General features: G+C 38.6%; 1 protein-coding gene across 6 annotated transcripts in view; it reads right to left on the bottom strand.

Annotated features, from left to right (window-relative positions):
• CEP162 (centrosomal protein 162) overlaps positions 1 to 16398 on the bottom strand; it is a 93919-nt gene that overhangs the window by 71365 nt on the left and 6156 nt on the right. For 4 of the 6 annotated variants that reach the window (XM_024996524.2, XM_059889637.1, XM_059889636.1 and 1 more), the window contains 4 exons: positions 10640 to 10751; positions 6758 to 6904; positions 6242 to 6422; positions 2437 to 2504 (listed from right to left, as the gene is read on the bottom strand). In XM_024996524.2, coding sequence (XP_024852292.1) covers positions 2437 to 2504; positions 6242 to 6422; positions 6758 to 6904; positions 10640 to 10751 — 508 coding nt within the window. The other 2 variants (XM_059889638.1, XM_059889639.1) reach the window with 2 other exon arrangements.

The raw sequence follows: 16398 nt of genomic DNA, 5'->3' as shown, positions 1-16398 counted from the left end.
TGTAGATGACACCACCCTTATGGCAGAAGGTGAAGAACTAAAGAGCCCCTTGATGAAAGTGAAAGAAGAGAGTGAAAAAGTTGGCTTAAAACCCAACATTCAGAAAACTAAGATCATGGTATCTGGTCCCATCACTTCATGGCAAACAGATGGGGAAACAATTGGAAACAGTGACAGACTTTATTTTTTGGAGTTCCAAAATCACTGCAGATGGTGACTGCAGCCATGAAATTAAAAGACGCTTATTCCTTGGAAGGAAAGTTGTGACCAACCTAGACAGCATATTAAAAAGCAAAGACATTACTTTGCCAACAAAGGACTGTCTAGTCAAAGCTTTGGTTTTTCCAATAGTCATGTAAGGATGTGAGATCTGGACTATAAAGAAAGCTGAGCACCAAAGAATTGATGCTTTTGAACTGTGGTGTTTGAGAAGACTTTGAGAGTCCCTTGGGCTGCAAGGAGATCCAAGCAGTCCATCCTAAAGGAAATCAGTCCTGAACATTCACTGGAAGGACTGATGTTGAAGCTGAAACTCCAATACTTTGGCCACCTGATGTGAAGAACTGACTCACTGGAAAAGATCCTGATACTGGGAAAGGTTGAAGGTGGGAGAAGGGGACAACAGAGGATGAGATGGTTGGATGGCATCACTGACTAAATGGACATGAGTTTGAGTAAGCTCCAGGAGTTGGTGATGGACAGGGAAGCCTGACGTACTGTAGTCCATGGGCTTGCAAAGAGTCAGTCACGACTGTGCGACTGAACTGAATTGAAGGTGACAGATGCTAACTAGGCTTATTATGGTGAACATTTCACAATGTATACAGATATTGAATCATGATGTACACCTGATCTAATAAGTTATATATGTTAATTGTAACTTAATTTAAAAATAAATTTTAAAGATTCATTTCAAAATAAAAAGGAAAAAAATTCACTGGGAATGGTAACTATGTGAATAAGTATAAATATAGACTTTTATATTATGTATAAGATTTATAATAGTCTGTTAAAAGCAATAATAATGTTGAGTCCTTCCTGAAGGCCACAGGTGCAAAACCTTGCACCACAGAAGGACACCTTCAAAGCTGACTGAACCCCTTTGTAACCTTGCCAAAAGCACTCTGATAATCACTATCAAGCTTCCTGACTCCCAATTACACAAAGATGCCCATTCCAGTAAGCAGCCTACAGCGCCCCAATCCATCACCTAATGCCAACTATCCAGCAAGAATTCTGCCTTAAGGCTTTAAAAATTGGCTATTAACCCACAAAAACTGTTGACTCCTCCGTCTGTTGGCCCACTGTGCTTGCTGTACCCACTTTATTTCTGCTCTTTTTTCTTAATAAATTCACTCCCTTCTGAAATGCTCTATGTCTGGAAATTCTTTTCCAACCTGCGCTCAGACTGCCTCAACAACTAATACTGCTCTACTGTGGGGTTTTTAAGAGATGTAGAAGAAAAATATATGCCAAAAATGGCAAAAAGGCTGGGGGAAGTTTACTACTGTTAAAATTCATATAAAGTGGCATAATGTTATGTTAAAGTAAGCTCTAGTGAAGTAAAGATGCACAGGCACAGTGTGAATCATAAGGTAACTATTAAAAAAATACAGCTAAGAAGTACAACTAACAAGCCATAAGAAGGGTTAAGATGGAATGCTATAAATACTCAACCCAATAAAATGTACCACAAAAGCAATAACAACAAAAAGATGGAAAGAAACAAATGGCAAAACAGTAAATAACCATACCAATGAATATCTTTCTGCAAAGGGTAGAAACATTTCAACTAAAAGTCTGAGATTGTCTGACTGGATATAAAACCAAAACTCAGCTATACACTACCAAAAGAAAACCATTTAAAATATTAAAACACAGACACATTTAAAGTCAAAAGACAGAAAAAAATGTATCTCCCTAACCATGCTTTGGAGGTATTCGTCCTGGCTGTACACATTTCCCGGGTCTTAGGACAAAAATTCCTTTTTCTGTCTTCCCAATAGGTCCACTACCCACTCCCAACAAACAAAACAGTCCTTCTCTTATAACCATTTCTTAGTAGCTCTGTTTGTGACACAGGAAACTCACTCTACCTGTTCAAGCTCTTTCCAAGTTAAGAGAAAAATAATTAAAAATAAAATTGTATTATCAAGTGAAAATGAAAGTTGCTCAGTTGTCTCTGACTCTGCGACCCCATGGATTGTAGCCCACAAGGCTCCTCTTCCATGGAATTCTCCAGGCAAGAATACCGGAGTAGGTTGCCATTTCCCTCTCAGGGGATCTTCCCAAGCCAGGGATCGAACCCAGGCATCCTGCATTGCAGGCGGATTTCTTACCAGCTGAGCCACAAGGGAAGCCCTCTCTTATCAATGTCTTTATTAAAAGCTATATTATCTTTTCAAATAGTGTAAATTTTAAAACCAATGAAATTACCTGTCAGTTCTTCATGTTTTGATTCATGCTCATGTTTATCTTCAGTTAGATCCATATTAGCTTGATTACTAGAAAATATTTAATATCACATATTAATAATATATTTCCACGCAATCTTTTGTGAATATTTTTTTTTAAATCTCTTAACATTATGTATTTCTTCTTAAGTACTCTTGTTCTAGCAAAAGCTAAAAATCTGAAAACTATGAAGGCAATGTTTTAAAAATGAAGGCTCTTACAAGCCTGAAACTAACTGTAGCCACTGAAGAAATATAAGGGGGGGGGGGGCAGAAAATGCCAAATTTCTTCACTTTATACACAAATATATACAATTTTATACATAAATGTGTGCCTTGTATTTCTCAGGGCCCAGACAGACTTTCTACACTACAGATTAGGAATAGCCCACAAGCTGCAAGAACCAGTCAAGTGTATGTGGAAGCCAGAAAAAAAACTCCCAGAGTCAGCATTTCCATGCTAATAAGCAATTTCATCCTAAAATGGAAGCTGAGTAACAGGCTTAAACCAATAAACACTCAGCAAGGTGTTTTAACTATACTGGATGTATTAGTTCACATACTGTGTTTTTTTCAAACCAAAGAATCAGTTCTACCTTTTTCAGTCCACTAACCAAGTCTTTAGTGAGATCATTAGGAGGCACAAGAAACTGTAGACTCTAATAACATTAGCAGCAAATCCCATATATACAATACTTCACTGTATTCTGACTAGGCTGTTCTCGAGTAGAAGTATCATAATTACAAACATTATTCAGTTCAGTTCAGTCGCTCAGTCGTGTCCGACTCTATGTGACCCCATGGACTGCAGCATGCCAGGCCTCCCTATCCGTCACCAACTCCTAGAGCTTACTCAAACTCATGTCCATTGAGTTGGTGATGCCATCTCATCCTCTGTCGTCCCCTTCTCCTCCTGCCTTCAATCTTTCCTAGCATCAGGGTCTTTTCAAATGAGTCAGCTCTTCGCATCATGTGGCCAAAGTACTGGAGTTTCAGCTTCAATATCAGTCCTTCCAGTGAATGTTCAGGACTGATTTCCTTTAGGATGGACTGGTTGGATCTTCTCCAACACTTCATTTCAAAAGCATCAATTCTTCAGCACTCAGCTTTCTTTATAGTCCAACTCTCACATCCATACATGACTACTGAAAAAAACCATAGCCTTGACTAGACAGACCTTTGTTGGCAAAGTGATGTCTCTGGTTTTTAATATGCTATCTAGGTTTGTCATAACTTTTCTTCCAAGGAGCAAGCGTCTTTTAATTTCATGGCTGCAGTCACCATCTGTGTCATTTTAGAGTCCCCAAAAATAAAGGCTGCCACTGTTTCCCCATCTATTTCCCATGAAGTGATGGGACCGGATGCCATGATCTTAGTTTTCTGAATGTTGAGCTTTAAGCCAACCTTTTCACTCTCTTCTTTCACTTTCATCAAGAGGCTCTTTAGTTTTTTCACTTTCTGCCATAACAGTGGTGTCATCTGCATATCTGAGGTTATTGATATTTCTCCCGGCAATCTTGATTCCAGCTTGTGCTTCATCCAGCCCAGCGTTTCTCATGATGTAATCCACATATAAGTTAAATAAGCAGGGTGACAACATACAGCCTTGATGTACTCCTTTCCCAATTTAGAACCAGTCTGTTGCTCCATGTCCAGTTCTAACTGTTGCTTCTTGACCTGCATACAGATTTCACAAGAGGCAGATCAGGTGGTCTGGTATGCCCATCTCTTTCAGAATTTCCATAGTCAATAAAGCAGAAGTAGATGCTGTTCTGGAACTCTTGCTTTTTCCGTGATCCAGCGGATGTTGGCAATTTGATCTCTGGTTCCTCTGCCTTTTCTAAATCCAGCTTGAATACCTGGAAGTTCATGGTTCATGTATTGCTGAAGTCTGGCTTGGAGAATTTTGAGCATTACTTTGCTAGTGTGTGAGATGAGTGCAACTGTGTGGTAGTTTGAGTATTCTTTTCCATTGCCTTTCTTTGGGACTTGAATGAAAACTTATCTTTTCCAGTCCTGTGGCCACTGCTATATTTTCCAAATTTGCTGGCATATTGAGTGCAGCACTTTCACAGCATCATCTTTTGGGATTTGAAATAGCTCAACTAGAATTCCATCACTTTCACTAGCTTTGTTTGTAGTGATGCTTCCTAAGGCCCACTTGACTTTGCATTCCAGGATTCTGGCTCTAGGTGAGAGATCACACCATCATGATTATCTGGGTCGTGAAGATTTTTTTGTACAGTTCTTCTGTGTATTTTTGCCACATCTTCTTAATATCTTCTGCTTCTGTTAGATCCATACCATTTCTGTCCTTTATTGAGCCCATCTTTGCATGAAATATTCCCTTGGTATCTCTAATTTTCTTGAAGAGACCTCTAGTCTCTCTTGAAGAGATCTCTAGGAACATTGTTAAGAACAAGGAAACAGTTAAGAAATATTCCAAAGGGACAAAAACTTGTGGCCAGCAAACCTGTGTATGCTTACTCTGTGTTGTCACTGTTAAGACAGGCAATCACCATGGACCATCAGGGTCCCTGCATGTTCTTGCTGGGTAAGCCAAGAACATAAGGCACAGCCCCTCCTTCCTAGGTCACTTCTCAAGAGTTGCAGTGATCAACTCTGAAAGACAGGCAGTATTTCTGCCATCAAAGCAGGCTTGTTTCTACTTATTAAAAAAGCAATAGAGTCCTCAAACTCAGGACCCTCTCCCGTAAAGCAACCCACTACATGGGTGGACAGCCATCATGGACCCCATGAGCCTTGTGGGACAAGGGAAACTGAGGCAATTCAACATGGCACTTGGGTCCTGCTTTTGTCAAGAGAAAGTCATTTTGTTTCTGACCCAAGAATCCTTGTCAATTGTCAGCATCCATAAAACCACAGTTTAGTTTGCAAGTAGGGTAAACATCTCAGACTCTACGTAGTTCATGACAGTCACTGCTTTATCCACTGTCTGTAAGAAACTAAGCATCCTGAGGAGACCAGGCACTCTAATGACCAGAGGGTATGAGTTTCCTAACCCTCAATTTAATTGTAGTTTGGTGTTCTTAAAATCTTAAACTTGTAACCTGACTTCCATTTATAATTTTCAAAATTAGATGGAAAACTTAAAACTGAGGATATTAAAGATATCAGGTCTCACAAATCTCAAGAATGCCAAAGGTCTATGGCATGCACAAGGCACCAGCTCAGTAAACTAGTAGAATTTCCAGGATAAACGAGGCTTCCTGATAATCTTTAGGGTGAACCATACACAAAGGTAGGACACAAACCAGATCTTTGTTCCCTGGTTCCTGTTTAAAAATTTGGCCGTACCACACAGCATGCAGGATCTTAGCTTCCCAAACAGGGATCAAACCTGTGTCCCCTGCAGTTGGAAGCATAGAGTCTTAACTACTGGACCACCAAGGAAGCCCCTCCCCTGAGTTTCTAATAGCTACCTGGACTCACTTTATCTGTAGAAGATGACTTAATAAATTACCTTCCTGGTTAGGTCTATTCAGCAATATGCTGTTCACCTCAAAAGTATATCATGCATGAAATTTTAGATATCTAGAGGCTCAAATACAAACATATTCCAATCAATACATATACCAACCATATTCTACCCACTCATAAACACAATTACCCTGATCAAAATAATGAACAGAAAATAGAATTAAAAATAAGATTTAAATTTTGCCTGTTATGTGTACCCCTTTAATTACATGCATATACTAGCTTTATAAAAATATAGAAAGACACAAAAATTATTTAATGATTTGTTTATATTGTATTTACATTACCTATGTAAAGCTTTAAAATGTATGGAGTCATTAGAATCCAATTCCTTATTTAACCTTGAATAATCAATGGACGATGTTAAGCCTTTCTCAAGTCTGGCAAAAAATTGTTCTTTTTCCTCTTGCTCTTCTAATGTGTCCAGTCCCAATCCGAGAACACTATGATTGAGCTCAGAAACTATCTCTAAATAGAAAGCACAAATATATTTCATTAACATATAGAATTTTAAAGAAATTAATTTTAATGCTACATTTATTGAAATTATATAGCAAAACTTAAAAAAAAAATCTATAACATATTTTACCTAGTCTTTTACCACCAAACATAGATTTGTGTTCATAATACATAAGGTTACATGGATTCTCCAGAGGTGTAATTCTAAACCTTCTGGGAAGATATTAGATCTGTCTACACACTTGTGAAGGAGGCTCCAAGAGAGCTAAGAGTTAATTTTTCTAAAAATTCTGATTATAAGCATCATAATTAACCTGTCAACTTATATCCCCCACAATTCTTACCATTGGCTTCTAAGCTGTCAATACTCAAGATAGAGGTTCCACTGCTCTTAAGAAACTGAATCCTTTCAGCAGACTCCTCTTCTGTTTCCTTAACAGGCTGAGAAGTCTTCTTTGTTTTCAAATAGCTTACATTTGTCCCAAATGGTCCTGGGATGGGGTTTAATATAGTTGGATATTTACATTAAGAGCATTGTTTTGACCACTATTCCAACATACTAATACTGCTATACTAGCTTAGATTTGTTATGCTATTATATGAGTTATACTAGGAGACAGCAGCTAAATCTGCTATATGAAATAAAAATTAATCAGACAAAAATTCACAAAAGAAAAATTACAATTCTATTTGATTGTGTGAATCTTACCCAATGGAATATTTTAAAAATTTGCATCAAGATTTTAAAAATTAATTATTCTCAAGCACAAGTACTTAATACATAAACCATGCCACTTGAAAGATATCTCCTGCCTTACATGAAGGAAAGAAGGGAGACAACTCCAGGCTGGGGAACAAGGAGGTCCAAGGGTCAAAAACAGGAGGGCAGGCCACATGCAAGGATGCAAAAAGCTCAGTGAGGGTAATCTGGGGGAAGTAACCCTAAGGCAGGAGTCAATGGTCGGACCATGCTCATCTTCATAGGCTGGGGAAAGGGTTTTGCTCTTCATTCTAAAAGCACTAGAAAACACTGGGAAAGTTATACAATACCAAATTTTCTTTATCCTAGCAGTATATAATTGTTGTAAAATACTCATACATGGAAAAAATAACTATAATGTATGGCATAAAGATTGAGATTAGAAAAATACCACTTTTGCTTAGAAAAAAGCCTTATCAAAATAAGTTACAAATTCTGATTTCAATTTCCTACTTAGTGTCCTACTGGAAAGGGTTCAGAATCAAATTATTTTATGGCTCTGTGTGAATAATTGTTTTAATGGGTCTCATAATAACTTCAACACAGAGGAAATCAGGAGATTTCAGACAAAAATATGCATGCCAAGGTTGGAGTGCTGTTGAGCCATCTGTCCAGGGGTCTCAGCCGGGCTCTGAAGCTGGACTCAGGGATGTGACCCACACTAACCCACCTCACAAGAGACTAATACAACCAAAACCAAGATCTGATTCAGTTATTTACAATGAAGAGTATAACCAGTAGATAGAATTATATAGTTTCACCTTCTCTGCAGAACATTTTGTCTTAATGGCAACTGAAAGAGAAAGCAAAATTATAAGGTAGAATTGGCTCAATGTTGATGTTTAATAGTGTCTCTTTAAGAAATGCATTCCTCTCAAGAGGGGTGGTTCAGTTCTCCCTTAGAAGCATCTACATTCTTGCTGGCAGGAATCATATTTTGTTTTTGTATACTAGTGCCAAACACTCAGAAGGTAATATGAGCTCAGTAAATGCTTGTGAATGAACGAGGGACCAGGTTATGCCCTTGGGTAGAGAAACCTTCTCCCCTCTGTGTTTAAATAGACATTGTCAAAGTTTCCTTCCTAAGTATCCTTTGCATCCTTTACTAATCAAATCCACTGATTGATACATTCTTTTTTAAAAAATTTAGTCTCTTTAATTAGGTTACATTAAGTGTTGGTCTAGGACTCATTCTTTCTCTTTAGAGTGAATTTGCATAAGTTTGCATACCCCAGCTCTAATTCACTACTTTCTAGGAGAAAGATTTTAAAGTTAATTAAGTCTCAAATTTTGTCAACTATGTCAATAGTACTTAATCATATAATATCCTTTTCAAGCACCAAGACGGGGAAAGATTCTAAAACAAAAAATTCTTCATATACAAGCTTTAGCATTGTGCATGATATAGATTTATGAAAATCTACTGAAAAATACACTGAATTTTTCAATAAGACAATTCCTTACTGTAAAGTGTTAAAAAGAACAGAGAAATGATTATTAAATTATAAGATTTACTTATTAAATATTTATTATTTACTGTTGAGGGTCAGGAGTACAAGGAAAAAGAACTATAGAAATCCTATCAGTTCATAAAATAGTGCTTAAAGATCCACAGATTCTGTTATCACAGTTACTTAACAGAGGTACCCTGGGGATCCTTATGAATTCGGCAGTATCACATATACTAGCTATAATGCAGGAAACAGGCAAGGAAGCAATTTTTCCATTGTAAAATGTGACTAGGAAAAGTTCTGGGAGAGGTATAAGCATGTGCTAGACAGGATCAATAATGATCCTTCTTTACCATTAAGACGATGGTATTTGTTTTTTTTACTGTTATTAACAGACAGTGATACTAAAATCAACAGATCTATTAAAACCCTCCAAATGCAATGACATTAATACACTGTCAGAGTATCTTATTAAATCACCTTAAATCAATTTACCATTAAACATAACATATAAATATACCTGTATTATTCACTATCTAAAACTAATTATAAATTATTTGAATGTAAAATAATCTGATAATGCAGAAATAGAGTCTCAATTATATAACAAATATAAAGTTATTTAATATGAAAATCAATGCAAACTTAAAATTCACTATTAATATTATTTTCCTTACATATTTATATTGAGTTGGCCAAAAGGTTCATTTGATTTTTTCCCAAAAATGGCTCTAGTAGAGCTTAGTTGTCTTTAACTTCATTAGAAAAAGTTTTGTTAGATTATATTGTGACAGCTGGCATATCAGGGTGCATTAAAAAAAAACCTTACCAAAACTGGTGAATTGTTGCATATCCATTTTAATACTGAAGATGGAAGAAAAAGCAACATATTTGGTGTATCATACTTTTTTATTTCAAGAAAGGTAAAAATGCTACTGAAACATAAAAAAAGATTTGTGCAGTGAATGGGGAAGGTGTCGTGACTGATCAAACTTTTCAAAAGTGGTTTGTGAAATTTTGTGCTGGAGTTTTCTCGCTGGATGATGCTACATGGTCAGGGAGCCCAGTTGAAGTTGATAGTGATCAAATCGAGAAATTAATTGATAATAATATATGTTATACCATGCGGGAAACAGCTGACATACTTAAAATATCCCAGTCAAGTGCTGAAAATCCTTTGCACAAGTTTGGTTACATTAATCACTTTGGGTGCCACATAAGCAAAAAAAAATTCCTGACTGTATTTCCACATGCAATTCTCTACTGAAACATAATAAAAATGGTGCTTTTTAAAATAAATTGTGATGGATGATGAAAAGCAGATACTGTACAATAATGTGGAACCAAAGAGATTGTGGGGCAAATGAACCACCACCAGCCACACAAGACTGGTCTTCATCCAAAGAAGGGGATGTATATATGGTAGGGATGGAAGGAAGCCTTCTATTATGAGCTCCTTCTGGAAAAACAAACAATTAATTCCAACAAATACTGATCCCAGTTAGACCAACTAAAGGTAGCACTTGACGAAAAGTGTCCAGAATTAGTCAATATAAACTATATGATCTTCCATCAAGACAACACAAGTTTCTTCAATGACCAGGCAAAAATTGCTATAGCTTAGCTGGGAAGTTTTGATTCATCCGCTGTATTTACCAGACACTGTACTTTTGGATGCCCGTTTACTTTGGTCTTTACAAAATTCTCTTAATGGAAAAAATTTCAATTCCCTGGAAGACTGTAAAAGGCACCTGGAACAATTCTTTGCTCGAAAAGATAGCTTGGGCAAGACGGAATTACAAAGTTTTATGAAAAATGGAAGAAGGTAGTGGAACAAAATGGTGAATATGTTGCTCAATAAAGTTCTTGATGAAAATGAACAATCTGTCTTTTAGTTTTACTTAAAAAACCAAAGGAACGTTTTGGCCAACCTAAACAGCACAGTAAGAAAATCCAGAATCAAAAGTCTTGTCTGCCCCCTTGTGGTCAAATAATTTAAAATTAGCAGTATTTACCACCACTTTCAAATTCATCTTCAGTTATCCACCATGGCACTGTATCTTTCTTCTTCACTTCTTTAGGTTGTCTAGGTGTTTTATTTGAATTTTCAAAAGAATCATCTGAAAGCTAAATCAGATATAGGCTACTGAATTTTATATTCAAATATCCCAGATCATCACTGAAAATGTTTCTCTTAGATCTTGACAATTAGTGCTTGTTACAATGATTAATAAACTTTAATGAAAAAGTTTTATTTCTCCTTTTCTACCCTTTAGGTCCAAATCTTACTACAATCATAAATTCCTACTCTAAATCCAATCTACTTCCCTTACTCTAAGCCAGTATCTCTCTTTGACTGAGAAAATAAAGACCCTACAGTCAAAACCACCCTTCTTCTCAACTCCCTTCACTCTACCACTCGACTCACCTGTTAAGACACTGATTTCCTCTCTCAGAAGAGAAATTCTTTTCTCCACTCCAAGGAGAACCTGCAGAGGGGCCCACTTCCCTCCTCGCCAGGTTCTTACCAGGTAATCCTACTGCATCTCTATCTCACTCCCTCTTCAGTCTCCCACCCCTCCTTCCCTCAGGTTATTAAACCTGCTCATTGCTGCATCCCCAGGGCCAAGCACAGCACCTGCCATAATCGTAGGATAAAAGAATGAACATTCAAGTCTCCTCTAATTAGAAAAGGGCTTCCCAGGTGGTTCAGCGGTAAAGAATGCCCCTGCCAATGGAAGAGATGTGGGTTTGATCCCTGGGTTGGGAAGATCCTCTGAAGAAGGAAATGGCAACCCACTTCAGTATTCAAGCCTGGAAAATTCCTTGGACAGAGGAGCCTGGCAGGCTACAGTACATGGGATCACAAGAGTCAGACTAAACAACAAATTAAAAAGCAAACAAAAACAAACGAGAGAGAGAGGCAGAGGTCCTTAGTCCTACACCTCCCTTTCACTCTACCCATCACTTTTATTTTGTATACATTCTAACTTCTCAAGGTCATTGCTAAACTCCTGAAAATCTGGCACCCATCCAAAGTAACTTTCCTCAGTCACCAAAGGCCTCCAAAATCCACAAATAAAGAACCACTGTCAGCGGTCTCCCTGATAGACCACAGGATTTGACACAGTGACCAACTCTCACTTCCTGAAACTCTCTTCAAGGTCACAGTACCACCTCCTCCAGGATACACCTCATCTCTGTGACCTTTCCTAACCAACTCTACTAGCTCTTGGCTCTTCTGCTCTTTTGTTAATACGAAATTTATCCAGAACTCTGCTCTTAGTCCTTTTTACCCTCACTTTAACATACTTCTTCTGGAGAAGAAACTAACATTTATTAATGACATGCCTGCTCTATGTCAGGATCTATACCCAGGTTATCTCACTCCTCAAACAATCCAGCAGAGATTTACTGATGGGGAAGTAAACTCAGAGAAGTTAAGCAACTTTCCCAGGTTGCTACTGTCAGTAAGTGATAACAGAGTTGGGGTTCAAAACTGGGTTTCCCTGACTGAAACCTGTCTACTTTCAAAGACACCTGTATGCTCCCCCAACTAGGGCAATGGAATGACTTTTTAAATTTTTTAGATGATTACACACACATTTCCACCCGCCAAGCAAACAACTCTACTTCAATGACTTGTAAGAATGCCATTTAAAAATGTTCAAAAAGAACTCACTGTCTTTCGTGACCACCAGGGAGGAAGAGGGGGAGAAGGAAAGAAAGAATACTCTTTACTCCATCTGAATTTTCACTGGATCACTTTCCACTCAGCCTTAAACTTCACTGTCACCCTGAAATGTCCCATTTCTCTCTCCTTTCTGTCTCTCCCTGCTTACCCAACTCTGATAACCTGCCTCAGATTCAGTCTTTTCCTCCTAAACTCAGGGCTATGTAAGGGCATGAAAGAAGGACTACAGGTTCTTGGAGCCAGAGAGATCTGAGTTCAAATTTTAACTTCAAAACAAGTTAGTTTTGTTTATACATCTAGAAAACAGGCAAGGTAACAGCGACCTTGCAGGGTTGTGGCAAAGATCATAAAAGAAATGGAGAATGCGCGGGCAGGCACTGTCTAATGCACAGAAGGTATTCTCACTTTCGACAATCCTCCACATTGCTTTCTGGCTACGATCATAAAAAACACAACACAAAAGCTGGTTCCCCAGTTAACAACAGTGCTGCTAAGGATATGGAGAAACTGGAAGCCTAAAACTACTAATGTACTTCTGATGAGAGAATAAAATGGTGCAGCCACCTAGAAAACGGTCTGGCAGTTCCTCAAAAGGTTAAATGTTGAGGTTAAACCACATGACCCAGCATTTCCCACCCTCTGGTATATACATAAGAGAAATGAAAACATATTCCCACAAAAATTACATACAAGTATCAGAGCAGCATTATTGATAATTGCCGAAAAGTATAAAAAACGCCAAATGTCCATCAATTGATGTCAGTAAACAAAATGTGGCAAATCCATACAACGCAATATTATTCAGCTACAGAAGAGGAATGAGGTACTAATAGATATGACAACATGGATGAACCTTGAAAATGTTGAGTGGTACAAGCTATAAGAAAGATCCACATGAACGTGGGTAGGAAGAGAAGAAAAGAGATCAGGTCAGGGCCTGTTCTCCAGGGAAGGGATACAGAAAAGGAAGGGGATTAAAGGCTCAGAGACCCACCCTGGGGAGTAAGTGTCTAGAATTACATATTTGGGGTACCAGCCCTGGGGTCTGACACTGGGGACATGAGTCCCCTTAGCTGGTTAGAAAGCCAGTGACAACAGGGCTGTAAGAAACCCAAACTCTGCTCGTGAGGAGTGTGCACACACTGGCTTACTCCCAAAACAAGGTGGAGGAAGCAGACGAAACTGCATGGAACTCTGGCTGCCGTCCTGTAACTACCCTGGAACAAGCCAAACCCCTACTCCAGCCCCGCTTGCTCCAGCTCTGCTCCTCTCTAGGGAAAGATGACAATGCCAGGACAGGGAAGTGTACACACAGGGCACAGAACCAGCTGGGACCCAGCCCGCAGGGCTTCTGCTCCAGCAACTTGGGACCTGCTCCCACCCTCATAGGGTGGTGTTTGTCACTGAGCAGAGAAGCAGCCCTGGCTGACACCTGGCTCTGGCTTGAGCACCTTCATCTCTAGTCCCATTGCCTACCAAAACGATAGCTATCAGCACACCCTGGAGAAAGACATGACTCCTGTTTACGTCAGATCCAGCTCTCCCATCAAAGCCACAGGGCACACAGACTGTATAGGGACGCTCCCACAAAGGGACACCCCTTCAAGATGGGGATAGGTAACTGTTTCACCTAATTTCATAGAGATGGAGAAAGTTAAACAAAATGAGAAGAGAGAGGAATTTGCTTCAAACAAAAGAACAAAAACTAAAACAGAGATAAACAATTTACCAGATAAGAGTTCAAAGCATTAGTAATAAGATTAAATTAGAAAAAAGAATAGATGAACACAGTGAGAATTTTGACAAGAAACTAGAAAATATAAAAGAACCAATCAGATCTGAAGACTACAACTATAATGAAAAACACACTAGAATGAATTAACAGCAGAATTTAGAGGACAGAATAATCAAACAGGAAAAAGAAAAACAAATCTAAAAAATGAAAACAATTTAAGGGACCTCTGAGACATCATCAAGTATACCAATATTCATATTAGAGGAGTCCCAGGTGGAGAAGTCAGAGAGAAAGGAGTTGAAAATCTATTTGATGAAATTATGGCTGAAAACTTCCTGAACCTGAGAGAGAGAGAGAGAAGTCGCTCAGTCGTGTCTGACTCTTTGCGACCCCATGGACTGTAGTCTACCAGGCTCCTCCATCCATGCGATTTTTCAGGCAAGAATACTGGAATGGGTTGCCATTTTCTTCTCCAGGGGATCTTCCCAACTCAGGGATCAAAGCCAGGTCTCCCACATTGCAAGCAGATGCTTTACTGTCTGAGCCACCAGGGAAGCCTCTAGAAGAACCTGAAGAAGTAAACAGATATCCAGGTACAGGAGGCATGGAGAGTCCTGAACAAAATGAATACAGATAGACCCGCACCAAGACATATAATAACTGAAGAGTTATTAAAACGTTAAAAGTGGAAGAGACTATTCTAAAAGGCAACAACAGAAAAACAAAGGGTCACATACAAGCAAACTGCCCCTCCTCCCCACACCAAGCTATCAGATGATTTTTCTGCAGAAACTCTGGAGGCCAGAAGAGAAAGACATGACATATTTCGAATGCTAAAAAGGAAAAAACTAAAACCTAGGATTCTCTACCCAGCAGGATTATCATTTGGAACTGAAGGACAGATGAAGAACTTCTCAGACAAGCAAAGACTAGAAGAGTTTATCAATACTAAACTGATTCTAAAAGAAACGTTGAAGAGTCTTCTCTCAGTGGAAAAGAAAATGCTATAAGAAGCAAGCACGTATAGGAAAGGAAAAATCTAATTAAGACACATATATAGTAAAGGCTGTGAACAAACCACTTAAATAAATTATCACAAAGATTGAAAAGAAAAATTGTATCATCAACTGTAACTACAACAAACAGGCAAGGGATGAAAATGAAGATGTAAAATATGACACAAAACACAAAATACTGGAGAGGGGAGGAAAAAAAAAATACAGATCTTTTAGAATGTGTTTGACCTTACAATGGATACACGAACACTACCGAGAAAGGAATATAAGCATATCAGTAAAGAAAATCATCAAACCACAGGGAAGAAACAAAAAGGAGAAAAGAACAGAGTAGTAGTACAAAACCCAAAAATAAGCAATACAATGGCAGTAGGAACAAACCTATTGCTTGAAATGTCAATGGACTAAATGCTCCAAAAGACATAGGTTAGCTGATTGAACAACATCAACCAAAAAAGGCCATCTATAGGTTGCTTACAAGAGACTCACTTCAGAGATAAAGACACACAAAAACAAAGTGAGAGGTTGCAAGAAGTTATTTCACACAAATGGAAACAACGAGAAAGCAAGGGTAGCAATACTCAAATCAGATAAAATAGACTTTATAACAAAGTCTATAACAAAGACCCAGGGCATTATATAATGATAAAGGGATCAACACAAGAAGAGGATACAATGTTCATTAAAATATATGCACCGATGCTTTTGAACTGTGGTGTTGGAGAAGACTCTTGAGAGTCCCTTGGACTGCAAGGAGATCCAACCAGTCCATTCTGAAGGAGATCAGCCCTGGGATTTCTTTGGAAGGAATGATGCTAAAGCTGAAACTCCAGTACTTTGGCCACCTCATGTGAAGAGTTGACTCACTGGAAAAGACTCTGATGCTGAGAGGGATTGGGGGCAGGAGGAGAAGGGGACGACAGAGGATGAGATGGCTGGATGGTGTCACTGACTTGATGGATGTGAGTCTGAGTGAACTCCGGGAGTTGGTGATGGACAGGGAGGCCTGGCGTGCTGCGATTCATGGGGTCGCAAAGAGTCGGACACGACTGAGCGACTGAACTGAACTGAACTGAATATAGTGGCTCAGTAGTAAAGAACCACCTGCAATGCAAGAGACTTGGCTTTGATCCCTGGGTCAGGAAGATCCCCTGGAGAAGGAAATGGTAACCCACTCCAGTATTCTTGCCTGGGAAATCCTATAGACAGAGGAGCCTGGCGCATTACAGTCCGTGGGGTTGCAAAAGAGTCAGACATGACATAGCGACTAAACTACAACAAATATATAAAGCAAATGTTAACAGATATAAATGGACAAAAGTAGTCTCT

Source organism: Bos taurus, chromosome 9, assembly GCF_002263795.3.
Source record: "Bos taurus isolate L1 Dominette 01449 registration number 42190680 breed Hereford chromosome 9, ARS-UCD2.0, whole genome shotgun sequence".
NCBI classification, from domain to species: Eukaryota; Metazoa; Chordata; class Mammalia; order Artiodactyla; family Bovidae; genus Bos; species Bos taurus.
Note: the sequence above shows the minus strand (reverse complement) of the source record. Positions and strands in the feature narration are given on the sequence as shown.